Source organism: Cyphellophora attinorum, assembly GCF_001299255.1.
Source record: "Cyphellophora attinorum strain CBS 131958 chromosome Unknown Contig4, whole genome shotgun sequence".
Taxonomy (NCBI): Eukaryota; Fungi; Ascomycota; class Eurotiomycetes; order Chaetothyriales; family Cyphellophoraceae; genus Cyphellophora; species Cyphellophora attinorum.
This window is the reverse complement of record NW_017253232.1, coordinates 85,556-111,495: the sequence shown is the minus strand read 5'-3', so window position 1 is coordinate 111,495 and position 25,940 is coordinate 85,556. Positions and strand designations below refer to the sequence as shown.

The window sequence follows — 25,940 nt, the reverse complement described above, 5'->3', positions numbered from 1 at the left end:
CTCATAGCGATCCTGGAATTCGTCAAAACGGCTGTTGGCCTAGCCGTCAAAGATTTCGAGATCAACAAAGTCTCACACCGGATCGATGCTGGCTCGAACATGGCAATTCAGAATCTGATGCATAGCGTTCCAGCACCAATCCAGATCAGAGAGCGTAAAGCATGAGCGGTAGAGGCTTTCCTAGTCAGATCTCGACCGGACTGTGGGACATGCTCTGCTGCCATGTGTCGTGCAGTGATCACTGCATCTCCGATCGGAATGACAGAACCGAGTAGGAGTGCTATTCCCAGACATCGCTTTATGGCTTGTGCTGCCACGGGCGAGGGTTCTGAATGATAGAGTGTAGCGAGGGCGATGAGAATGGCGCCAAAACCAACGTTGCGAATGCCATGGGCATAGATCAGAGTTCGCGACCACTCTTCAGAAGAAGCTTTTGCCACTGAGGAGGAGGCATTCTTGTCGTTCTGGGCTAGGGAGTCATGAGCGCCATAGACCCTTCCCGCTGCTGCGAGTCTGATTAGCGTTGGCTCGGGAAATAGCCATATAGTAGAAGACGACGTGGGAAGCTTTGCAAAAATAATTCTTGTCCACCTCAGCCATATGCTCTGGCAGTGCTCATCGTAGATCTCGCTATCGGGTACAAGCTTAGCGGAAAGAGTGAGACTTGCCCAGGGGTGATCTGAAGGAGTACAGCCCCACGAACAGCGAACCGCTGCCGACGAGACCACCCAGGTAGGGGCCGCGGGGTCCGAGGAAGTCCATGGTATGAAGAGCGCAGAGTTGGTCATACGCAGCCCCAGTAGAAGTGCCTGGCTGTCGCCCCTGAAGACGTCTTTGTAGGCGCAAGTTTGCTTGGTGAGATGGCCTCACTTGATTGCAGGGTTGTGACACCGAGGCACCTTCTGTCCACTCGCCTTCCGACAACAGGAGCGCCGGCTGCCTTGCTTTGCGATGACAGATGGCGCAAGTCCTCCTTCCGTGGATGTTCCGTGGACGGCTTCCTCTTTCGCTCGTGTCGCTGCCTGCAGTGATGATGATTCCTGAGCACCTGCAGATCTCGGGGTGAAACGTCATTGGTGCAACGCCAAGCCCTCCTCGCAAAAGGATACGAGACCTGCTTTGCCGGGCAAATATTGCGAGCCTCAAAGACCCAAGGCCTCCTACTGTACATCTAGACCACTGTCAGATCTTCTCTACCATCAATTCCTCCGTGCACTACCATCGCCCAGCTTGGGGCCGACGCAGCCTGTACGAAACTGAGCTTTACACAACGACTGTGTCTGGTAAGTTTGACAAGTACACGCCAAGCACATTCCGTGGAAGAACAGCACTATGAGCGAGCCATCGTCGAAGCGGCAGAAGACAGAGCCGCCCGAGATAACTCTCGTGTACTGGCCGGGAATGCCTGGGCGAGGAGAGCACGTCCGCCTAGCATTCGAAGCGGCCGGAGTAGAGTACGGCGATACTGCACTTCAGAAGGACTGCGTCGATAAAGTGCTGGCCCACATTTCCGACAAGAATATCGGCGACGATTTCAGTCCTCCGCCTTTCGCACCACCTATACTTCGCCACGGAGACCTGACCATCTCCCAGGTGCCGAATATCCTGTTGTATCTCGGACCGAAGCTTGGTTTGGTCCCTGAAAACGACCCCAATGGTGTCTACTATGTCAATGGTCTGGCCTTGACTGCTCTAGACGGCCTGTCGAACGAAGCACACGACGTTCACCACCCAGTGGCGACGACATTATACTACGAGGATCAGAAGGACGAAGCGTTGCGGAAAGCCGAAGACTATCGCAACAACCGGCTACCGAAGTTCTTGGGCTATTTTGAGCGGGTGCTTTCGTCCGAGCCTAGCAAGGGAGGAGAGTATTTGTACGCAGGCCAGTTGACGTATGCGGATCTCGTCTTGTTTCAATGTCTGGACGGTGTAACGTTCGCCTTTCCAAACTACATCAAAAAGGTGCGCGACAGTGACAAGTACCCCAAGGTCTGGGCACTGTACGAACGGGTGAAGGGACATGAAAGAATCAAAAACTATCTAGCTTCTGAAAGGCGGCAGGAGTACTCGTTGTGCATTTGGAGGAACTATCCAGAGCTAGACGAGCAGCCATAATCAGATTTCTTCACTCGAGAGTGATGTTGCTTCAACAATGTAACCGTTTTACTTTTTATTCTCGCGGCATATAGCTCGCTCAGGGGTGCTCTGCTATATTTCAGCCATATCGCTGCTACACCTGTAGGATCATCATATCCGACTTTGACGGAAACCGGAGCAACTCCTATATGCTTGAACGCGCACATGTGCCTATGGCTCATTCTTAGCCGCAGCATGAGCCGCCAAAACCTCGCCGTCCAGTGGATCATGCTGCAAGACTGTGGGGGCTTTCGCATATAAGCCTCGAGTGAGAGATCCATGGCCCCCGCTTGTACCAAGGCTGAGCTCAGATCGTCCAACAAATCATCGCCGTCCTCAATCCCGACACACAGACGTATCAGGTCCTCAGGAACGCCTCGCTCCTGCCGAGTCTTAGCGTCGATTGACGCATGGCTCATGCGGCAGGGCATGCTAATGAGCGAATTGACACAACCGAAACTGACACTGATAGCGAACAACTTCGCGGACTCGACAATACGCTCGGACAGATGGATATCACCAGTCTCGAAAGAAAGAACCGCACCAGCACCACGAGCCATAGTGTTGAAGAGGTCGTATTGCGGATGAGACTTGAGTCCAGGATAGCGGACTTTGAAGCCTACAGACTCCAAGAACTCGGCCAGTCGTTGAGCATTCGCTTGTTGCGCGTCCATGCGGACTTTAAGGGTCTTAATGCCGCGCATAAGCAGCCAGCAGTCGAATGGAGCAAGGCCGCAACCTGTGGAGTTAATAACGAAGTAGTACTTGTCAGCCAGAGCTTCATCCTTGACCGCCAGGACACCGGCCATGAGGTCATGGTGCCCAGAGAGATACTTGGTTCCGGATTCGTACACAACGTCGGCGCCGAGTTCGAGTGGATTGAGCAGGAGAGGTGAGAGCATGGTGTTGTCTACGCTGACTACACAGCTGGGATTCGCTTCGTGAGCCATGGCTGCGATCGTGGCGATATCAACGACCTTGATCAATGGATTTGTAGGTGTTTCTAGCAGCACAAGCGCCGTCTTAGAGGTAAGGACCTCTTTGACCTTTTCTGGTGTAGTTGTATCAACGTGGTGAACAATAATCTCGCCATGCGTCGACAGGTACTTCAAGAGTCGATGCGAGCCGCCGTACAAGTCGTCGCCCGTCACAACTTCGTCTCCGGGTTTCAGAGATCTTGTGATCACATCTAAGGCGCCCATTCCGGACGACACTACCAAGGCTCTTTTTGCACGCATGATTTTCGCCAGGTGCTTCTCCAAGTGCGTTCTGGTAGGGTTGCCACTGCGGGTATAATCGTAGTCAGAAGCGCCGCCAGTTGCCGACGTCTGCTTGAATGTTGCCGATTGATATATGGGCACGCTACTCGCGTTGTACTGGTCGTTTCCTTCGGAATACACCAGCTGGGTGGCAATCGAATACTGTCGTCCATTACGTGGGCTCGATGGGGCGGGCGAAGGGGGCAGGTCGTGGCCGTCCAGGTCGACCTGAGAGAAGGCTTTGCTCATGGCTGAGACTTTGGGATTGGAGACGGGCGGTGTAGAAGAGCTCGGTTCAGACATAGCGGCAGAATGGAGGTGGAGGGGGGACGAGCTCAACGACTTGAAGGGATGAGATCAGGACGTTCAAGGACATATGAGGCAGCAGTGTTGAACGGCTGCGAGGTCGTTACTCGATGTTTGGTAGTCAGGTACAAACGCACGAGCAGTTCGACAGGACTTTGAGGTTTGACGGCAACCAATCCGGGGAGTCATGTTCCAGAGCAGTCAAAGAGTCCGAGGAAACATTGACCCGGCAGAGACTGTTCCAGCCGATGACGTGACAGCGAAATCGGAAGCGAGCACGTGACCAGAATCTGACGAGGCTTGCCAGCGCGACTGACGAGGCTGAGCATATTTCAGTTGTTCTTGTCGCCTTCGCCGGGGACCAGGTCGGAGAAATGCGCTGAAGTACCATCATTGAAGACTGTGAAGACGATCCGCAGCGTGCCTACTACTCACTTGCCAGCGGCTCGAACACTGGCAAATATATATAGTCATATCAGTATGACACCTCACGATATTTTTAGCGCTTCTGTGACTACAAATCATGGGCACATCTGAATAGTCAGGCCGCCCTCCGAGGCCTGACTTCTGATACTCAACAGCGTTTGCACCCACTGTGTCCGCCTTTGCGGACAGCAAATGATTGCTATTCCAGACAGACGATTCTCAGTCAGCGAGGTGTACCTTGATGAAAAGATCATTGAGGTGATGGCTGTGCACAGCAGCACAAAAAGGCACAAGACATCGTTGCCACTGATGTCGACGCTGCGCGAAAATGTTATCGTCTGGGTCTAGTCCTGCAACAAGCGGGAGTGTCTAGTGTTTCGGCATCAATGATGCTGTTGAGTTGGAGTCTCTAGGGACTCCCTGCTTGTCTCAGCAGGTCCGAAAGCATGTCCCCTCCCTTCCTAGATCAGGGAGCACATCGCTGAAAACAACAACTCATCTGTCACATACTCAAGCCTGAGCATCGTTGTATAAGTGCACGCAACATCAGCTGCATCGGTGGTCTTGAATAGTGTCTCCGACCACAATGTGAAATTGCTCTGATCCTGTGGTGGGACAGCGCGACAACCGGACTCAACGCTCATGGGGCGCTGTTCTCCCACATGGAAATAGCCTGGTACGCGTATGAAAAATTCCAGCGCCGATCCCTGTTGAAACGAATCTTGACCACGACATTTGGTCTAGATTATATGCTGTCAGGGGCTCGCCCACCATGTCCAAGCATGCCTTTTGTGTTTTGAATGATACAACAGCAGCCGCTAGCAGGCAAATTGGCCCTTACCGGTATCCACTATCGTGACATTGTGGCGCCACAAACCAGTCTTTGCGAATCCGAGCAGAGAATGGCGGCTCGGCTAAACCATGTGCGGTATGGCTTTCAATCTTTTGGCGATCCGCTATTCAGGCCCCGTCCAATCCTAGTGAGAGCCAAAACACGCTGTTCCTGTTCCTGGCGCCTTGGGACGTTCTAGCGAGAGAGACGACTGCGCCCTCATTTCCTCCAGTCCCCAATCCAGAGGGCAGAAGCCTTGCTGCTGGTTAGCGATCCACCATCCAGCAACCTCGCCTGCGATGTTTTCTGGCTTCCTTTCTTTCTTGACTTGCTAACACGATTCTCACGACTTTCCCTCCACGCTGAGGCTTCATGCTTCGTCAACGTCGCCGTGGTCGCCATTCTTTCCGTCGCGACCGATAACTGCCCGACCGACCCCTTTCTTGCATCAAGTCGTCCAGCACGAGCACCCGACGACCCAGCGTCACCTCGCGACTGCACCACGATCCAGCAGCTCGCCCACACTCGTTCATCACCATTCAATTCGTCTTCCCACAAACCGACGCTGAAAGCGACTGCGAAGTCTTCGAGCAAACCCCTTGCGTGGCAACGTCGAGACTGCAGACCTTGCATCGCCCTCGCCTTTGTCTCCGTTGTGCCCGTGGGCTGGCCCAGCAGAACGACACATACAATTTTGGGAACTTCTTTGTTACAGTCGCGGCCGCGAATAGGCCGCTGATTTGAGAACAAAGCGACAACTCGAAGTCGCCCGTTGGGACTGTCTCGTCAAGCAGTAACAGCATCTCTCTTCGTCTCTGGTTGAAACAACGACAACGTTCGGGGATCTCCTACCCCAGCCGCTCTTTTGCACATAAGAAGATCTGCAACAGATCTACGTACACTCGTTTTCGAATTTCCGGTAGGTCTCGCGAATCGACGACCCGAGGACGTCAGTTGACATCGCTGAGCAGTTCTTTCAATATGAAAATCACCTTTCTCGCACTGTCGGCGGCTTGTGCTGCAATCTCGCTTGCCGAAGCGGTGCCAGCACCACGACCTCACGAGGATGGACCAAAATATTATTACCCGCGGGTAGTGAAGCGTCAGACAGAAACGAATAATACATCACCTGAAGGAACGCCTGTAGGGTCAGCAACCTCGATCGATGAATCAGATTCATCAACTCAGTCTAATAACGGTGGGCTCGGAGATACGTTGGCTACCATCATCAGCTCGATCACGGACGGCCTTGGAAATGCAGCACCGACAAGTACGGGGGGGACTACTGTGGGAATAGACACCGTCATCTCAGACACAGGGAGTCCCGCCAACACTGCACCAACACCAACTACCACGCCTGATGACACCAAACCTCCAACAACCACAGCTGATGATTCGGCGCCGGTGACGACCTCGCAGCAAGGCCTGGGTGATGCTCTTTCGTCAGCCGTAGATCAGTTGACCTCTAGCCTCGCGAGCGTTTTCGAACCATCAGACACGGCCACTCCACCGTCGCCGACGCCAAGTCCTACGACTCCTACAGATGACACTGCTCAGCAGCCGACGACGCAGCCACAGCCAACTTCAAGCGGCGGCCTCATCGACTCGCTGACCAGTGCACTCAATCCGCCGGTGCCAACACCAACTACCACACAGGGGGATGACGTGGGCACCACTGATCCCCCTCCACCTCCACCGACCACAACGGGCGGTTTCGAGACCACGACGCCTGACCCACCAACGTCTCTGCCGACCACTGGTCCCACCAATCCGCCACCGCCGCCGACAAGCACGCCAGACACGAACGATCAACCAACTTCAACGCCATCAGTGACTGACAAACCAACGGATCAGCCAACGGATCAACCAACAACACAGCCGCAACCCACGACTGATGCCCCACCACCACCTGCCGCTAACGTCACAACCCCAGAGCCACCAACCGTGACACCAACTGATCTGCCGACTACCCTGCCTCCATCTAGCAAGGAGCCACCGCAGAGTATATTGCCGACGGGGACTGACAACGCTACTGCCGTCGTTCCACCCTCCCTGATTGAGACTGCGGCACCTCCCACAAGCACAACCGAGACGAAGACCGTGCCGACCACGCAGGCAACGACGCTGCCCTCGGACGTTCCCAGAGTGATCACGCCGGAAGGAGGCATACCCGTTGCGCCTGAAAATTCAACACTGATCCAAATCGGATTCAAGGAAGGACTCCACTACGAGTTTGTCGTCGGGTCTCAGTTGGCCGTCTCTCAGATCTTCACCTTCAGCCCCATTGGCATAGCAGACGGCCTCGGTATAGCCGAGAACAAAGTGGTCATGCAGTATTTGCAGCCCTACAATACGCTGGCCAAGCTTCACTACGTGACCACCTTGGCCATGGGCTATGTGCCATCGGATGAAATCGACAAACTGTCAATGGAGATCCTCAATGCCAATTCTGCACTGTACGACAACCCAAACAAATCTGTCAAGACTTTGATGAACATGATCGACCCTTCGATACCACTCCTGGCTGGGCAAGGCTTGACACCAGGTGGTACGCCCGTGGACACCAACAACAACGATCAAAATGCCAACTCCAATGAAGGCGATGCTCCCGGCGGAGACGGCGGAGGCTCCGGTGTCAAGCCATCCTCTGTCGGTATTGCTGTTGGTGCTGTCGCTGGCGCCGCAGTCTATGGTGCTGCGATGTTCCTCGTTGCACGCAGGTACAAAAAGCGCAAGGCTGCTCATCAAAGGGCCAGCAGTGTGCAGACTGATGAAACACCACGAGCAGGCGAGGGCACCAACCTCATGGCCGGTGCTCGCAACAGCTATGGCAGCCGTGCGCCCGGCCGCATGAACAGCAACAACGGTGGACGAGGTTCAAGAAACAGCGATCGCAGCGATGAGTCTGGCCGCAGCGGGCGGACATACATAAGCCCGCCTGTGATGGCCGAGAATAGCTTGGGCTGGAACTGAAGAGTCCCGACGTCTGTTTCTCGTGCGTCAGCGTGGTTTGCTGCGTTTTGCTGGATACCCCTCCGTCTCGCCTCTCACGGGACAAATTTTCATTACTATTCTACTCGGAGATATTGACGACGGCTTGGAGAAAAGGAGAGACTTTTGAATCTCTCCCTATGTGTGTGTGTGTGTATTTAGACGAGCGGAAGGGACGGTTGGGTCATAAAGCGAATGCTATCAGGATAAGACTTGGTCATCTACTGCGGGCTTGGAAGACGGAAAGGGCATGATGCCGACGCCGTCGATCCAGGGACAGTGCTCTCCTTGGATACCACAGAAAATTTCGCCCCAGACAGATCCAGACCATAGGTTTTTAATGTACAAAGACTTCAAACTCACATCGCGTCTCGGTATTTCTTGATGCACTCACCTTACTAGACAATCGTCTTGCCACTACTGTATCGTCTCTATACATATGGCTGTATATACCTTGGCCCAAACCTCTGCAACGCTTTATAGTCCAGCCAGATCGCCATCTCGGCGGCTTCATCACAGGCGAGCTTGGCTGCATCTCGTTCCCATTTCCTCACGGCCTCTTCCTCCCGCTTTGCAGCTCTGTCAGCCGACGCGGATACCAAGCGCCGCACTTCTTCGTCGCTGATTGATGTGAGCCTTTCGAAAGGCACTTCGTACCTCTCCTGAGCAACATTTTGCCGTGGCTTGTACCAATATGCTCCGGATATGATTGCAGCTTCTTGACCGGTTTTGTGGCCGTCTGGCTGTGTGATATCGACAGCGAACTGCGCCCATTTCTTCATACACGTCTTCCCGGAAGGTGAGGTAGGGAAGAGCATTGCGAAGCAGTGTGGCATGCCTCCCAGCCCAGGAATTGTACCTTTGTCCCAGACCGCGATATCGTCCGCGCTAAAGCAGCACCAGAATCGACCAGCATCTCCTCTCCGACACACATCCATACGGGAGGCGAGCCTTTCCAGTGTTCATCTTTGGACATCACGGGTGATACAAGCGGGTGTGCGAGCAGGCGAGCCACGGGGGCGTACAGATCTGCACGAGGAGGAGATGTCGGCCAGTGCTCGTCTGGTGGAGGTTGGAAGTTTGCTTCCGGAGGCGCCAGATTGGTCGTGTCGGCTGTAGTAGAAGTAGGCGCTGGTGGGGTGAAAAGGTAGTCGTAGTGCGCATTTGCGGTGACAGAAGGTAGGGCATGTGTTACGTCGACGTATGGTGAATTGAGAGCGATCCCGGCAGGGAGGATTGACGAGTCCACTTTTACTGAATGACCATCAAGTTGGAGCTTTGGGGTAGCGTTCGTCGAAGCTGTGCGTTGAAACTGTAACAGCAGTAGCAGCAGAGATGTTGACAGACCAGCTCCTGCCGAGTCGCCTGCGAAGACGATATGCTGGGGTTTGACTGGTTCGTGGAAAGCACCCGGTGGTGGCACAATCAGGTACAGATACGCCTGCAGTGCATCGAGAAGGGCACATGGAAACGGATGCTGCGGCGCAAGCCGGTAGCGGACGCTGAGCACACGACCGCCAGTCGATTTCGCAAGGGCACGCGTAGTCAGACGATGAGATGCGGGCTGTTGAAAGGTCGCTCCTGTCAGTGCATAGCTCGGCAGGCATGACGCAACTCGAATTGGGCTTGCGGAGGTGGAAAGCACGACTCACATCCATGGTAAAATAGCCCCCGCCGTGAAAATACAGGATCGTTGTCTCTCCTGGCGATTCCTTCACCAGATTCTCGTAATGTTCGCGCTCCTCAAAGTCTGGCCTTGGGGCGTCTTTAGCCACATTTCCTCGAGGGCCGGTCCATTCCGCTCCAATGGCAGCTGCCTTCAGGTCTGGTAGCCCAGTTTCTGCCAGGCCCAGTCCGCTCTCATCTAGGTCCTTGACAGCGCCCAGCACAAGATCAGCCAAGTCGCCACCTGGTGGAGCAGGTATCGTGACTTTCGAGATCCATATGCCGCCCTTGATTCCCTGGTCGCGGTTGCCGAAAGCTTGTATCCGGCCGATGGGAGTCGGGATGGCGACGAGGGTACGAATGATAGCAACTAGGAGCTCCGTACGTAGAGTTTGCTTGGCAACATTTTCTGATAGACGCAAGAGGTGGTAGAGTGCCGTTTTGACGGTCACCGGGAAGACCTGCAGGAACAGGCGAACCGCCGTTGATGGGGACATGTCCATGGCAGCCTCTGACCTCGATGTGAGAAAATCAGTAGATGATGTCGAATAACATCGGTGTGAACTGTGATGGTGTTTGGGCGATAACACAGCTCGCTCAAAGGTTGTCGTTAAAGCCTCCTGAATAACGCAGACCTAGAGCAGGCCCCAATCGTAACGTAGAATCCCACAGCCTCGCCAATTAGGTATGTAGAGCTCGCACTTTCACGTTGCGTCTTCCTTGTCCGGAGATTTCGTCCGCGATGGAATCATTATTGGGCCATCTTTGGAGGTCCACTTGCATCGGGGAACAGTGACTCCCGGCATAGTCATCCAGGAAAATGTGACCGGCGCCTTGATAATCGATGATCGTATTTGGGCGATGGAAGGATGAGCAAGCACATGGTCTTTGCACCACCGTTGCTGAACCGAGGCTCATTAGTCTCGACGAGGTACTGGCCAGGGATCGTACTGGCCATGGCGCGGGCGGCTGTGAATTTCGGCGCTCACCCCTGTCGATCTGGGCATGAATTATAGAGCGGGCAGGGCATTGGCCCCTACCGTCGTCATTTCGCATACCGGTTAAGCCCTAAACATTAGCTAAAGACTCAGGTATTGGCCTACCGACCTACTTGCACCTAGCGGTGACAACGCGAGAGGGAGCCGCGTACTTTACCTCTGCTAAACCAGCTCTGCATACTAAGCGATATCATTCACTCTTGCTAGACTCTCTTTACAAAGGTCCCCTGTGGACTTTGATCTCATCATCTCCGCGGACGGTCAAATTCGGAATGCGGTTCTGTTGTTCACCTTGTCATCTGCTGTCGCACTCCTGAAACCGCCGACAAGCACAGTCGCCTTGTGTTGCACTGACGTTGTGAGTGTCACGAGGTCACGGGATGCATCGACAATCTTCGGGAGCATCATGTCTCCGACTCATATTTGCTTCTGCAAATCTGTCGTTAGTGGTCGATCAAATGCCTCATCTCTACAAGCCAGACCACCAAAAACCTACCTGCAATCGGCAAAAGTCTGGCACATGATGCGCTGGTCGTCCAAGACGAACATCATGCCCCTCTTGTAACGTGGGTGAGTTGGTCCTTTCTATTTTTGACAACTCGATCCGTGAACCTGGAGGAGAAATTCAATTAGACGAGAAAGCACGGACATGGGTCCCACCCAGCGACTTGATCGAAGATTGGGGTCCGATCATGGCTACAGGATCATTTCAATGGTTTTCTGTCCCTTGACGCTGCGACATCGTCCAATGCCTCTCAATTGGGACCGACGTGGGAAGGGCGTATTGTAACACTAAATCTCAAAAGAACCAGTCAAGTCGCTCGTATGCCACAGCACTGCCAGGCCCCAAGCTAGGCGTCATTTTTCTGCTTCGATTGCTATTGGTTTGTTATCCCACCCCTTGCAAGCCACCCGCTCGACGGGAAACGGGTGACGGGTCTGCCTTGTGGTGTTTTAACCTCGTCTCGAACTGACGAGGCCTATGATTAGATGCGACGGAAGGGTGGAGCTATCAAACAGCACCTGCTCGTCAATTCCGCATTTCAGCACGAGATCCACCGGCTCTGGGCACTGGCAGCGATATCTCCTCGTGCATTGTGCGCGGCAGCGCTACTTCTCTTGAACACCGACCGCAAGCCGTCAAAGCGTTTACCAGCAAGCACTCTTGCGAGCATCCAACACAGATGAAACCACAGACGCATACCCCAGTGCCTCAACGCCATTTCTATTATCACAAAACGTGACATGTTCATTGATCCCGGCCCCAATCCGGAGTATTTCAGCAGCTGGGGGGACTTCGGTAGCCCTACCGGAACAACCACTCGCCCCTACTCTCCACCCCTTACTCAACTGCCATCGTCCTATGATGGTTTCGACGCTCCATTCAGCGCCATCATGAGCCTCAGCACAAGCGGCAGTGGCAAGCAGCCGCGAACCTTGGCGCCCAACCTGACGCGCCGCTCCCACAAGAAGTCTCGTGCTGGCTGCTACACCTGCAAAGGTCGCAAGATAAAATGCGGCGAGCAGAAGCCGAAATGCATGAATTGCCTGACCAAGGGCCTCGACTGTATATATCCCGCCGTTACTGACACAGCTCCGACCAACAGCACATCAACAAGCAAGGGCAGAAGCAGACATGATGGCGGCAGCACGGCCTCTTCCGCGACGCTGTTCAGGCGCTCCCATTCCGCATCACCAGCCACCAATCCCTCAAATCATACCTTCAACATGCTCGACATGCGCTTCTTCCACCATTTCCTCACAAACGCATATCCACATTTGCCACTTGGAAACGACCACGTCTGGGTGAACGAGATACCGCAATTTGCGGAAGCGCATCCTTACCTCATGCACGCCATCCTGTCCCTCGGCGCATCGCATCTCTCCCGACTCACAGGCACAGACTATCGCAAGGAGTCGCTCACGCATCGTGGTCTCGCCATCTCGGGCCTGAATGCGGCTTTGTCTCAACCTTCCACGACTACACCATCTAGCACTTCAGGCACAACGGTGCCGGACGTAGAGGTCAATCTCAACACCAACCCTCCCGCAGCTGTCGCAAACCCACAAGCATACGGCTCGCCCGATGCAATGCTCGCCACGTGCTATGCCCTGACGTTCCAAGCGTCGTACATGGGCGGGGCTGATGGCCTAGCCGACTTCATTACCATGGTCCGCGGCTGTGCGCTCACCACTGCGAAGATAAAGTCCGATGACATGCCGACGGCTTTCAACCTACAGCCCAATTGGCACTTCAAGGTCATGGCGCCGCGGCTTGCGAGCCTGCCGAGGGTTGATAGTGGCCTGTGTGAAGATGGAATTCGAGGGCTAGAGCTGATACTGGGAGAAGTTCTGTTGGTCGACAGGGAGCATGAGGATGGCGCTGGTGTCGAAAGGCGAGATATTGAAAATTGGGAGGTCGGAGAGGTGGAGGCGAACTTTTGTCAGAGTCTGATAGAGGTGCTGGAGGCGCTGGTGGTGAGTCCGCAGGGTGGGTATTTAGGCTTCGCGGGCTTGTATGCTGTGTGGTACGTATCTCATTTTTCATCTTTTTCGCCTCAGTCTATTCACATCCAGTACTGCCGCCGTCAATGCTCATGATGTTCGGTACGACTGCTGACATTGTATCGCCAGGTACGAACTCCCACCACAACAATTCAGCACCTTTCTCTCGCCACGGAACCTTCCCTCCCAACTGCTCCTTTCGTACTTTGTGGCTCTGCAGATGCTCATGGTACCTCTCGCGGTGTACGAGTGGCCCGAACGGGCGGAGAGCGCCAAGTCACGGGTACTGACAGGGACGGTAGAGTGGGCAGAGGGTATTTTCGAGCGACTGGCGGAAGACGACAGGCAACGGAAGTCGAAAAAGTCGGCCAGGCGGAAGCCGCGACACCGAGAAGTGGACGAAGAGGAGGAAGGAGTTGACCTGACCTGGGATAGATACCTGAAGTGGCCTAAGCGGATCATGGGAATAGTGACGAGGGAGATCCGAGGCGACCTTGACGCCGTGGAAGAGAGAAGGGCCCTGCAGAGGAGTGCGATGGGCCTGGTCGTGAAGGATGAGGATAGAGGCGTCAATGTGTTGAAGTTGGGATTACCAATCAGCCCGGCAACATCAGAAGCGGACGGAGATGCAGAAGACTCTACAGGTTGGTTCGAACAGCAGACACAAGAGGAAATGTCGATGATGGCGACTATCAACCTGCCGCTCGATCACAGTGTCGAGGCCTCCGATGCGATGTATGGCTATTGGGACGATGGGGCCGGGGACTACGATGATGTGATTGCTGATCCGGGCATGATGACGAGCATTGGAATGGATAACATGTCGGCGGCGACAGTAACGCATTCGATGGTGATTCCGAGCATCATGGAGCCGATCGACTTGGATGTTGATATGATCTGAGTCCAGAGTGGACGGAGATGGGGAACCTTTTGGAAACTGATTCCCAACGACAACGGAAGAGCAACGGCGAGATGATACCGGCTCATTCCGCTCACGATGTCTGTATGCTGGCATCGATTGTTCATGGAAGTTGAGATACCACCATTGCTGCGTCGGTTTGAAGATTGCAAAAGCAGGGCAAAAACTCTACTCAATAGATCTGGTCATGATATATACGTCCGCGATGCCATGATGTCTTGAGCGACCACCTTGACTTGAATCACTTCCGCCAGCATATATAGGCCAGCCCTGCCTCCGCCACGCCTCAGATTTGCAGTTCCGAATACGCGCGTTTCTTTGTCAAATGGACATTCTCCGTACGCGAGATGAAGTCGGTCAAATACGTGAATGACTTCAGCAGCCCTCATTGTGTGGTACAAGGGGAATCTACAGATGCGGGTCACCCGTCTACGATTAATCACTTGATAATTACCTAACGGCTGAAGTTGTACTGTTCTAATCTTTCACCAAGTCACCACCTCCCTCAAATCTGCCGAGAGCCCACCGTGGCCAAGCTAAGTCACGCCGTTCCAAGTCATACCCTCCCCAACGCTGGATCTCTGATTCATACATCCGTCCTCTGAGATCTGCGGACATGTGACTCTGGGCTCGAACCCCTTCAGACCCTCACAGTGCTGGCACACCCAGTCTTGTCCATCGCATTCATCGGGACACCGTCCTTCGCCTCGACGAGCGCTTCTTGCTCCTCAAAGAATTGCTTGCCCTGCAGATGAGTGACCGGATGGAACCAGCCCAGAGCTGTGAGTGCAATGATCATAGGGACACCGTCAAAGATGTACAACATCCACTCATTCGAAAAAGGATAGCCGTCAATTCCGAGAGCAAACTCTACCATACGGAAGATCGTCCTTGTCTACGAGGATCGCATCAGTGAGATTCCAGACAGGATAAGGACAGAACGGCATACCTGTACAAAAGCAGCGGCAATCCAGACGCCAATCAAGACTTTGTGTGGACCCGAGGTCAGACCGCCATGTCTGCGCGCTCTGATGACCAACGTGGCTAGAAAGGCAATGAAGAAAGTGAACGTCGCCAGCTGTAGTGCGAGCCCTGTCAGTATGATGTTGAGGCCAATATCTTTTGTGTTGCCCTCCCAGCCAGCACTGCTAGCAACGCCAGACCCAGCACCCTGAGTCAGGAAGGAAGTAACGTCGGACGTGATGAAGATTCGGCCCAACCACCTCGGGTTGAGGCCATAAATCCTCTGCTCCTTGCGCGGCAGTAGAAGGAGCACCAGATACTTCAGTTGCCAGTATAGACTCGCGCAAACGAATATAGGACTGAGGACGACGTATGACGCCGAAGTGGCGTATAAACCCTGGAAATAGCATGAGCACTGCGTCGGAAACAAGCTATCTGCTCGAAGGTCTTCGACTATTGAGAGTGACTTACAACATCATCGGTCTTGCTGAGGGATGCTTGGCGAACAGAATATCCCGCGGTGGCAAATGCTGCAGCCACCCAGAGACAGATGGTGTACCTATGGCGTTGGGTGGGACGAACTTTGGACCATCTGCAAGGCAACCAGAGAGAAAGATAGCCGTGATAGGTCAGAAGGGCAGAGTTGACGACCGTGAAGACGATTGCGGCAGCTTTGGAACCGTCGTACCCGTAGATGTTGTCGTCGGTGGGAATCCCCATGGTGCAGGCAGGTTGGTGGAATGCTGGCTCTTGATCTCGTTGAGGGCAAAGGGCAAAAAGCTTCTCGTTGGTAGATGTCTTGGGAGAGAGTGGCCCGCAGTTCGCTGTACGATCCGTAGTTCGCTGGATGTTCCGCAATTCGCTGGAAAGCAGACCTGAAGTTGTCTGGCATTCTCGTCTTCACGGAGGCTCTCCTGATATATACCTACTCGTCCTCACCATGACAGATAGCTCAAGCCGTATAGCCATTGGGCTGGAGTCATGCTCAATGCGAGACTGCTGCGATACTGCTGAAAGAGAATTGCCAAGCACTACTGCAAAGTGCTTGAGACCCACCCTCGTATCGACGGGAATAGATACGTCGGAGCATGAAATTGGTCGATCTGCCTTGGTATGCTCAGAATTGTTGCTTGCTGCCTTTGTGAAACACGTGGAAGTCGAGATGGCATGCGAATAGGTACTTTGAAAACCCTGTGGCTCTGGTACATCGTGTTAACAGGTCGCGAATGTAGCTCACAAGAGGACTAGCTTCTCGTATTCGCATTCGCGAGGCCAACGAGACCCTTGCCTATGATTTCGCGATGAGGTACAGAAACAGGAGCTCCGTCTTAGCGACGTGTATTGCGGAGCACTGTGGCAGTGAACTCGTAGAGCGGCTTGCTCGTTTTCTTCTTTCGAACTTGTCCACAAGAGGTTGTGCTTAGCTGCTGGGCAAGGCATCAGGCTACCACATAATTTCGATACCGATTGGATACTCCTTGACGTTCTTTGGGCACACTCAACATCATTCGGGGAAATTGTTGATGTATTTGTGGCAGTGTCAATAGTGAAGTGTCGGCGGTACAAGTACTGCGAGTAGTATGGGTAAGGCCAATCCGCCCCGCAACTTCAAGCTAGGCATCCTGATTTCGGGCTTGGCAGCGGAATTGGCAAGCCGCTGTGTCATCCGGCGTGGTGTCTGAAAACCTCGGAATACAGAGCTTTATAGACCACACGTAATGCCGTCATCATGGGCGCATCAAGTGCCCAGGTCTGAGAAGCTGTGGATGAATGAAAAGATAGACAGTGTGTCTGACAGAATATGTCTCAGTTTCACCCACAAGGCTCACCCGTTGAGCCTCGAATGTGGACTATAGCCTGGCCTTGGGAGTATAAAGTCCATGGAAAGCCATGCCGACAACACCGTCGACGTGTGCTTTCGCCACGGTCTCCAGAGTCCCAGCATCGAGGATGAGCAAGTAGCTCTTTCCCTCAAACCCATCTAGTACAACAGTCAGAAGGACACCTCCATCCTCTTCGGTTGACTCAGGATCTGGAATAAATATCGCTTCGCCAGCAGTGTGTCCGTGGACTCTCCAGACCTTAGTCTCGTGCGTCTTGGTGTCATACTTGACAAGTCCGTCCGCAAACGTGGACAGGCCGGTGTCGGTAATGCCATAGACATATCTATGTGGCTTGGTGTTGAACTTCCCGTTTATCGTGGGCAGCTCGACTGCTGACCCACGGGGGCTCTCGTACTCAAGCTCAGCTCGTCGGACCGACTTCGTTGGCGAGGACGGGATCTCTGGGAGTCTATAGCGTCTGTACGTTGGCCGTGCTGTCAAATTGGAGGCATCTGCCCATTTCGCAGCTTTCGGACTGTCGCTAAGCATATTTTCGAACTATGACTGTCAGCAAAGGGACCATGGTCAGAAACAGGTACCCACGTAGAACTTGTTGAGGACTGTCATGTCTGCGTAGCCCGCAAGATCCGCGACGATGTCCATTTTGTCAGCCGCGGTCTCCTCGTAGGCGTTGATTGTGTGAAAGCAGAAAAAGGGAGCCGATTCAAATCTTGCGACAATTCCCCTCCCACCAGTTTCGGGCGGATTTTTGTCGATGACAAACCATGTTGCAGGATTGCTGCCGTCCCAAGCCATAGCTTCCATGAGACTTCGCTTCCACAAGATCGAAGCTCCGCCCATACTGTAGCTAGAGTTCCAGATGCAAATGATGTAGTAGTTCTTGGTCAGAGATTGTGAGTGGATATAGGCCGGTGTGTGCGCGAAAGTTGCAAGGATGGACGTTTTCCCGGTTGCTGCGGACGTCCTGAAGACTCTGTACGTGCCAGTGCGCCCAAGGTCCAGGTTGTAATTGAAGATATCGCCTGTCTCTGGATCGTGCTCGGCGTGAGCTGCACTCAGAGGTCCTTTGAGGTCAGGATGCAAAGTTGTCTGTTCAGCAACGCCGACTGGCTCTAGCGTTTCGGGATCCAAGACCTGTAGCGCGGACGCATCTGTAGCCATAGTGATCTGCGAGACGTGGTCCCTGGTGTATGGCGTGCTTGTGGCACCTCCCTACTGCCGATGCCTGGATGATTCGCTGTGATCGTCACTCCCACGTTTCGAGCATTGGGCTCCTCCGATCGACTCCTTCCTGTCCATATCGACTGCGCCTTCTTGAAAAAGCTCTTACAGGGTTCGTATTTCTTGCCAAAGCTGATTCCCTTGAGGCTGCCAGTCTAAGTTTGCGTTAGCTCCATGTTACTCTTGTGGCCGTCTTCGTTAACGCACCTTTCTGGCCTCGTCGATAAGTCCGTCACTTGTTAAACGTGAATTATAAGTCACTGTCCCGGCCGGGTCGATTCCAAAGCGGTGCACTTGGCTAAAATTATCGAACCAGTGGTTCACGACAAATGTTGAACCGTTCTCGGTCGATATCTTACGAGGTCCAAGTCCTGTGCGGAATAACGTGCCGCTCACGTAGGACGGGATCTTGCCCTCGACTTTGAGTTGAACCGGGTCACGCTCCTCGTAACTAACGTCGAGTCCGATAGCATTTGGCCAATCATTGAAGTGTTTTGTCGTCGGCATCTCTGTCTTGGCAATCATTGTGTGTAGTCCTCGTTTAAATGGTGTTGTGAAGTATCGTTTGAGTCCTTGGATGGCTTGCGGACTTATGCTCGAGCTCATTTGACATGGTGTGCCTACCTGGAATGGGTAAGCGATCACAGCGCCTTATGTAGGTGATGGTTGCCATCGTGTAGCGGATCTAGTTCATCCGCAATTCGCTGCTAAGATGATGTTACATGGGGAAGCGCGGAGTAGCACTTTGCTGCTTTTGCTGAAGCGAGCACGTTCGTCCGTAGCTTTGGCTTTGATGCTCAATTGGGGAGCAAGCGCGAGTCTACGGCCGTGAGGGGACACTCGATTCGCTTGCACGAATGTCGCACACAAAAGAGCGGTCCGGGACCAAGTCACTAGGTACAGAGGGCACCTGAGTTGCACTTTTCCATGATGCTCGCTGAAGCCTCGAACAAGTCCGGTTCGTAAAGTACCTAGTTTCATAGCGATCGACAAGTGGCTGAGGCACGCCAACTGCATTGAAAGTGAGTGACCGTGACAAGCCTTGTCACCTGACTCCGCCCATTTGCCAGTGCCCAGAGTTTAGCCGGAAATTCGGGCTATTTGCCCTTCAACTTAACCAATTCTAGCGTTCACAAGCTGCACTGGTCAATTTATCGCCATCCTGCGGACGCGCGCTTGTCAGTCATGGCGACCGTAGAAGAGGCAGACATTGAAATGGAGGACGCATACGACGAAGAAGCGGATAGTGACTTCGATGTCAATAGTGTTAAAAGCGGAGGATCGCAATCCTCGTCAGCGTCAGAGGATGAGCAAGACGACGCCGACAAGGCAGCCACGAATCGGGCCAGGAAGCGAAGAAAGATTGGGGGGCAGCCCAAGCCACCTACCACCGAAGAAGATGTTGAGCTAGATTCTGGTGATGAGGCTACCATCAAAGAGCACAAGAAGGAGCGGCGGAAACAGCGCAAACAAGGAGACGATGTCGAGGATGAAGACGACGGTCAGGACCTTGGCTGGAGAGCACGGACGAGAGCAATGCGAGAACGTGACAAAGAGGGGCGTAAGCAGAGTAAGCTGGCAACCATCAAAGGCAGCACCATCGACGTTGAAAAGATCTGGGCGGAGATGCAGAGACCAGCACCACTTCAGCGTCCGTTGATCGTCGAGCTCAGCAGCACAGACACACCGCAACGAGCTGATGTCGCAGACAAGAAATATGCCCCTGGATCACTACAGCAAGAAGAACTTATAACGATTAAGCGAACATACAAGTTCGCGGGCGAAGTCCATACCGAAGAAAAGACTGTCCCCAAGGATTCGGCAGAGGCAAAGCTTTGGCTCGCCCAGCAAGAGTCTTCCAACAAGACCGGCACGGCTCTCGACGCCGATGGGAGGACTGTTCGGCGACCCCTCCGCAAAATCTCGCGGTTCGACCCGAACTACAGTAACCTGGGAGCCTTCAAGGGAGTCTGGACTTCTTCGCTCCTCAGTCAAAAAGCAGCAACCGGTCCGAAGCTCAATGTCGTCGAGAAGAGCAAAATGGACTGGGCGATGCATGTAGATACGGAAGGCTTGCAGGAGGAGCTTACCGAGGCGGCGAAGGCGAAGGGTTCTTACCTAAGCAGGACCGACTTCCTCAAAGAAGTGGAGTTGCGGAAGGAGGAAGAGGCAAGAGCTGCACGCCTGCGAGGGGCATAGCGAATGTAGACTCACTGGTAGTGCACAGGAACGAGATGGTGCCACCGTCCCAAGTAGAGATGATTATTACGTGAAGAATTTCTCGGCCTAACAGCGAGAAAGAATACCGTCTCTTCGAGGTCGATGAAGCAGTCCCTGCATACATTAGCAAACCTCCAATGTCATCCTTCCGAAACTTCCTTTGCTGGGTTTCGCAATATGTCGCGGGTTCCTGCACTCCCTTACCTATCTGCAGTCCACGAAGCCATTGTGTGATGAGCTGCAGTCGAAGCGTCTGCCGTCTCAAAAACGCAACTGAGTGGCGTTGCGGCTCTTCATCTCAAATTCTCTGACGATCGAGAAGGTGGGCTAGTTTTCTCGGACGCAAGATAGCGTTTTAGGTATGCACATAGAATGACCGCCCAGAGTCGCGGATATCCAGACGAGTTCAAGTCGGAGTTCCTCAGCATGTGATCGAACATCTCATGAGCATGGGGAGGCTGTCATATGCTATGCCGGCGTTGTCGTGAAAACGATTACATGCCTTCGTATCGATAGCCTTACCCCGGATTATCGCTTCTTAGATAGCCAGGATGGGACAGGGCTTGCTGCATGCAGAGGTAAGTATGTCAAGCAGCGATTGTCAGGGGTCAGAGAATGCAGGTACAGATCGTCTGCCGTCCAGGTGCTGTTGGAAGACTCTGAGACTCATCAAGGCGGGCGAGTCACCATATGCTGCTGTCAAAAAACACATTCAACGCGTTTTGTAGAGAGAAGAGGGGCTGTACAGGTGGGGCTAATCTTCAAATGGTTTAGGTGCCTTTTCAGGGGCAGCTTGGGGAACGAGAAACCTCATCCTCACAGCTCACAACATCATCCGAAACACCTGAATTCTCGTAATCTTCGCAGCTTAGCTATGTAGAGCTATTGTATGCTATTCTTCGCCCTCCTCATCGGCACCAGCTAGCCGATGACTTCGCGGATCCCGGACCGCGGAATAAGCCTGGATGCGTTCACCGACCCGAAAATGACCCGTCGAGGAAGCCTCCTCAAGACGTGTTGTCCGCCCATATTTTGCAAGCCGAAGCATGATGACAACAAGACACAAGAAAACCCGAAAAGTGTGCCAGCCTCGGCTTGCCCTCATCCCTCGTCTAATGCCAGCGTGCCTCCGTGCGCGGCGGGATGAAGAGCGCCAGCTGGCACTTTTGGTCATCGTGAGATGACTTGGCTGGAGGCGAAAATCTATGTCGTAAAGACGTTCTGACTTCGAAGCGATTGTTGCCTTTTCAGATGCTCGTGGCATCCTCGGTTGGAAATACAGCTTCTTCGATGGCTGACTTGTTGCAGCCAAAACTTTTCTCTACCTGGAAAAGACTTTTGGGAGACGACGAAAAAGTCGACGTCGACGATACGAGTACACACCCACTCCTGGCATCTCTCATCGTACAGGATAACCATCTTCAGTGAGCTCGCCAATCCAGTCTGGATCGTAGTGAACGCTGGCCCTGTCTTGGGTTGCCTGCCGGTATTGATCAGCCTGAACCCGAAATTCGGAATTTCGCAAGAAATAATGGAAGGAGAGATGGGCTTGAGGCCTGCTAATCGTGAACTCGCCGCCAGGAGAGCTTCAGAGACAGCAGCGCCTCGCCGCGGGCTATAGGAAGATGCGAGACATCGTCCAGAACAAGTATCTCTCTTGTTCAATCGAGAGTGCCCCTTGGTCGACTAATGGTTTAGGCTCACGAAAAGGGGATAGACTTACCACATAACGATTCCTCTGGTTGGGCGATTTCTTGCCATGCGTGTTCTTCAAGTGAGACTTGAGGTTATCGGTACGGGTGAAGGGAGCAGTCTTGCAACCTCCTACCCAGCACTTGTACATCCCATGCTCACTCTTCTCATGCACGGTCTTTTCATGACGCTTCTTGTGCTCCTGGCGTTTGAAACGCTTGGGTTGACCGCTTTTGTCGACGCATCCTGGGTAGCTGCAGGCGAATTCGTTCGAGGCGATAATCACCTCGCAATCGATGCCGGACTTGCTTTTGGAGCTGTGGACTGGTTTGGGTTTGAATGAGCCACCCAATCGTTTCCTTTCATACGGCCGTCGTGAGATTCTGTCGTATGTTCGTCGGCATCTAAGCTCTGACGAAAGCATGGCCCACTCAGGCTCTTCATACTTGAGCTCCTCTACATGGTGCTGAGAGGGTACGACCGGCGTCACAAGTCCGAGTGGACTACTGCCAAGTATACTTGAGGTATGGATGTTCCTTCTGGTCGGCGTGCACGGCTCATGCTTTGGGACCGGCGAGCTGCCAAGAAGAGGAGCTTGGAAAGTGGCGCTAGGCGCGATGGTCTGTTGTGGTGAGGATAATTGATGGGACGACCATGAGAAGTCCTCCTCGGCGTCGGGAATGTCAAACATTGGCCTTGACAAAGGCGGATTACCCATGCCAACGTTGTACATGGGGTAGTATGGAAGCTCGGCCTCTGTGATGGCTGACATAAATGATGACGTGGTGGCAGGTATGTGAGGTTCTGGTTCCCAAAATATATCGGCAAGATCCCTTCTTGAAAAGCCGAAAGGTGTATCAGGGGTGAGCTGAACCTTCCTCTGGTTGAACTGCGCTGCTGAGGACATGGCAGTGACTGGGGTTGTTGGGGTCACCGCACCGCTGTGCTTCCCTGACGCCCAACTGGGGGAATCCGTCAGCATCGACGACGCGAACGATGGGCGCCGCCCGCTCATGTCGTACGACGAGGAGCCAAAGCTGTCTGTCAATGATGGACACTCTCGAGGGGAAGATAATGGTGAGTATCGATCCAGATCCGTATCCAAGGTGGGTAGGTGCGTATCGAATGCTGACTCTATAGTAGCCATGTCGAGATACACGTCTGATCCAAGTCCCGACGGCTATGCACGATGGACGGTACAGGAGCTCGACCTGGGATATGCTACTTTGAATACAGGAGTAGGGACGACAATGACAATGTGGAATAAGGGTCTGGTGGAAGAGGTTGAGCTTATGATACTTCTGGTGAGTGCTCCTGAAAGACTAGATGCGCAAGAGCCTTCGCGTGAGTGCGCGTGTCTGAAATATTTGACGCAAGGTGCTCAGGAATGTTGCCGCGATTAGTTCCGGCAAGTGGCAAGACCAGCAGCCAGTACGGTCTATTCGGCGAATATGCTCTGTCTTCTGAGTTTCAGGTGGCCGGAACAGTGCAGATTCCTCTGAGATATTTGTTCGAAAAGAGCTGTCTTTCAGGCACGAGAGTCTGATGCAGACCTAAGCTTGATGGACCCTGTCAACCAGCAAGGGAGGAAAGAAGTGCAGAGCTGTCTCGAGATGATCTTCTCAGTATGCTAAGAGCTGGTCCCCTACTATGTCGCTAGAACCACGTTGCCGCGAGTCGATCTTCCTGTTAAGATCGGAATGCTGCTGCTGCTGGGATCGTTTGGAATCTGAGCAGCCGAAAAGCTCTTCTGTGAGTATTTCCAGCTATCGGCTATACTCCAGTATATGATGTCGAGAATGGGCACAGTTAATATGGTGGAGCATTCATGCGTTCGTGGCTGCCATGCTACTAAGTCGTTTTCGACGAAGCTAAAATCCCTTCCCGCTCTTGGACGAGGCACCTCGTCTTTACGAGAAGCCAACTACGAATATGCCATCGGCCCACGGATGGCTGGGAACATATCAACGACTTTCTCCACGTTGGCTACCTCGACCATGATATTGAGAGCCTTGCAGATATCATCGACCTCTGCATAACGACAATCGATAATGCAACCATTATTCTCCGATCTGCTGTTCATGCGAGCCTGTGCTGCATAGCATGAGAGGCCGGCAAAAGACTTGAGAGGACATGGAAGCTGCACTCCATGGGCTTCTCCATCTGGCACGGCCTCGTACCAGAGTCTCGATTGGGGATCCCTGTTAAGAGCTGCATACCAAATGTGAAAGGAGGGGCCAGAGCCGTCAAATTGCGCCATGCAGGCTACAGATCAAGTCTGACCTATTTCGCTCAACACATGCAACTCACTGTCTCGCTCACGACTCAGTTGAGAAGAATCTTTCTCGTTCTTGAATTGGGTTTTCGGTTGAGCATGTCTGACGCAGAGGTAAGACGGGAAGGTTGGCAACGGCCGTCTTCCTGGAGCCACGATGCGCATGGGGTAAATTGAGCCAACCCGCGGGTTGTACTGTGCAACACCAGACACTCCGCACTCGGCGCTTTGCAAGCCCTCGCCAATGCGCGCCGTTGAATAAGAATGGGGAACGCTTGAAATGGTTAGAGATCAGCCACCGCTCCACCACGATATGCGAGCCGTCTGCAAAGCATCTGGCTCCATTTTTTCCTCCGATTTTGACCACAGACCAGCTTCAAGCTGGAATGCTGTTGACGTTGATCCATCATCCTTATCGCTGAGGCTTGCACTCTGAAGCCGCTGTTTTCGGCGCTGGCAGACACTGGGATAGCAATCTGGTGGGGCAATTATCGCCTCCAAGATACTAGTTACGTCTCTCAACGACCTCAACTGCCAGGTGTTTCCAGATCGCCGGAACTGGTATAGCCTGGAAACGGGATAGTTCCGGCCCACATTCAGCGGGGATGCCGGTTGGCGAACTCTGCTCTGACCGAGATGCAGAGCTGTCCTTGCGAGTGTAAGAGTCTTTGGGGATGCTCAACTTCCCACGTTGTACCTGCGTTACCAACTACATGCGCTGCCGATGCTCTTGGGGAAAGCACAATCCGCCTGCAGTGCATCACAGCTGCATCACCAGCTGTTCCCGGTCTACGTAACCACGAGCAACCACATGCAAAGTCATTGAGACATCGCAATTGACAAGTCTGTCACCGACTGCAAGGAGTCCCAAATTGGCAAGAAGCACGTTGAGTAGACATGGTTTGTGCTGGTCGCTGGATATGTCAATCGACTTCGCTTTTAGTTGCCTTCTCGCCTATCTTGCATCCGAATTGTCCGAAGTCGAATCCCTGTCAACTGCGCTCCGATTTGCTGCACGCTTCTTGGGAATGCTCGTGAGCAGAGAGTTGTGCCTAAGGCAGCGCTGCGGCGCCTTGTTCAGCAGCCATATGTTCTAGAGAAGTCTAAGTCTCGGAAACGAGCCTCGCACGCAAATCCGCTGCTGTTCTCGGTTTCCTTAAGCATTCCGCGCACCACCATACGCCGTCGCGGTCAGAGCAGAGTCTTGGGTTGTCAACGATGCTAAGGATGCAAACAGCTCATGTCGTAAGACATCGCCGACAGCTGTCAAACTGCCTCGAGATCAGTGCGTTATCGTAACATTATCAATGCCTATAGTGGATTCCGCCGCACACGTTGAGTTCTGACATAACGTTCGTCGGACCGTTCAGCATGCCATGGCACGAAGCGAGTGCCTGTCTCCGCACAGTCCTCCAAGTCTAGTCCGACATACAGGATGTCGTCATCTACCATGTCTTTCACTGCTGGGCCCAGAACAAGTACAGTCAACAACCACGACTTCCTAACACACTCGTTATCGCCCGACGTCCTTGCTTTGAACAGTCCAGGCGAAAATTGGTGAGTACGCTCAGCCCACTGGGCGCGCGGATAACCGACACCGAAAGACCGGTCCAGCCGTTGGGAGCCTCGGATGTCTGGTCTTTGTGCCTGAGATAATTTATCAGGACCACAAACGCAAACCGCCC

General features: G+C 53.4%; 9 protein-coding genes across 9 annotated transcripts; 4 read left to right on the top strand and 5 right to left on the bottom strand.

Annotated features, from left to right (window-relative positions):
• Positions 1 to 1,332: 1,332 nt before the first annotated feature.
• On the top strand, positions 1,333 to 2,118 carry AB675_6131 (Glutathione S-transferase; the record flags this gene model as incomplete). Its single annotated transcript, XM_018146398.1, has 1 exon — positions 1,333 to 2,118. One exon carries the CDS (start codon positions 1,333 to 1,335, stop codon positions 2,116 to 2,118), a length of 786 nt encoding a protein of 261 aa, XP_018003775.1.
• Positions 2,119 to 2,310: 192 nt separating this feature from the next.
• AB675_6130 (Cystathionine beta-lyase) lies at positions 2,311 to 3,701 on the bottom strand (the record flags this gene model as incomplete). The annotated part of the gene is made up of 2 exons (XM_018146397.1): positions 2,311 to 2,370; positions 2,436 to 3,701. 2 exons carry the CDS (start codon positions 3,699 to 3,701, stop codon positions 2,311 to 2,313), a joined length of 1,326 nt encoding a protein of 441 aa, XP_018004100.1.
• Positions 3,702 to 5,943: 2,242 nt separating this feature from the next.
• AB675_6129 (uncharacterized protein) lies at positions 5,944 to 7,935 on the top strand (the record flags this gene model as incomplete). Its single annotated transcript, XM_018146395.1, has 1 exon — positions 5,944 to 7,935. One exon carries the CDS (start codon positions 5,944 to 5,946, stop codon positions 7,933 to 7,935), a length of 1,992 nt encoding a protein of 663 aa, XP_018003787.1.
• A 449-nt stretch (positions 7,936 to 8,384) lies between these two features.
• AB675_6128 (AB hydrolase superfamily protein C4A8.06c) lies at positions 8,385 to 10,121 on the bottom strand (the record flags this gene model as incomplete). The annotated part of the gene is made up of 3 exons (XM_018146394.1): positions 8,385 to 8,841; positions 8,886 to 9,517; positions 9,606 to 10,121. The coding sequence occupies 3 exons, from the start codon at positions 10,119 to 10,121 to the stop codon at positions 8,385 to 8,387; spliced, it is 1,605 nt and encodes a 534-aa protein (XP_018003989.1).
• A 1,740-nt stretch (positions 10,122 to 11,861) lies between these two features.
• On the top strand, positions 11,862 to 14,022 carry AB675_6127 (uncharacterized protein; the record flags this gene model as incomplete). The annotated part of the gene is made up of 2 exons (XM_018146393.1): positions 11,862 to 13,144; positions 13,251 to 14,022. 2 exons carry the CDS (start codon positions 11,862 to 11,864, stop codon positions 14,020 to 14,022), a joined length of 2,055 nt encoding a protein of 684 aa, XP_018003653.1.
• A 658-nt stretch (positions 14,023 to 14,680) lies between these two features.
• Positions 14,681 to 15,723, bottom strand: AB675_6126 (Protein RTM1; the record flags this gene model as incomplete). The annotated part of the gene is made up of 3 exons (XM_018146392.1): positions 14,681 to 14,935; positions 14,990 to 15,400; positions 15,475 to 15,723. 3 exons carry the CDS (start codon positions 15,721 to 15,723, stop codon positions 14,681 to 14,683), a joined length of 915 nt encoding a protein of 304 aa, XP_018003861.1.
• A 1,130-nt stretch (positions 15,724 to 16,853) lies between these two features.
• On the bottom strand, positions 16,854 to 18,575 carry AB675_6125 (Beta,beta-carotene 15,15'-monooxygenase; the record flags this gene model as incomplete). Its single annotated transcript, XM_018146391.1, has 4 exons — positions 16,854 to 17,384; positions 17,430 to 18,014; positions 18,056 to 18,223; positions 18,276 to 18,575. 4 exons carry the CDS (start codon positions 18,573 to 18,575, stop codon positions 16,854 to 16,856), a joined length of 1,584 nt encoding a protein of 527 aa, XP_018004116.1.
• A 678-nt stretch (positions 18,576 to 19,253) lies between these two features.
• Positions 19,254 to 20,267, top strand: AB675_6124 (SWR1-complex protein 5; the record flags this gene model as incomplete). The annotated part of the gene is made up of 1 exon (XM_018146390.1): positions 19,254 to 20,267. One exon carries the CDS (start codon positions 19,254 to 19,256, stop codon positions 20,265 to 20,267), a length of 1,014 nt encoding a protein of 337 aa, XP_018004037.1.
• Positions 20,268 to 21,687: 1,420 nt separating this feature from the next.
• AB675_6123 (Regulatory protein brlA) lies at positions 21,688 to 23,127 on the bottom strand (the record flags this gene model as incomplete). The annotated part of the gene is made up of 3 exons (XM_018146389.1): positions 21,688 to 21,768; positions 22,012 to 22,942; positions 23,003 to 23,127. The coding sequence occupies 3 exons, from the start codon at positions 23,125 to 23,127 to the stop codon at positions 21,688 to 21,690; spliced, it is 1,137 nt and encodes a 378-aa protein (XP_018003984.1).
• Positions 23,128 to 25,940: the final 2,813 nt, after the last annotated feature.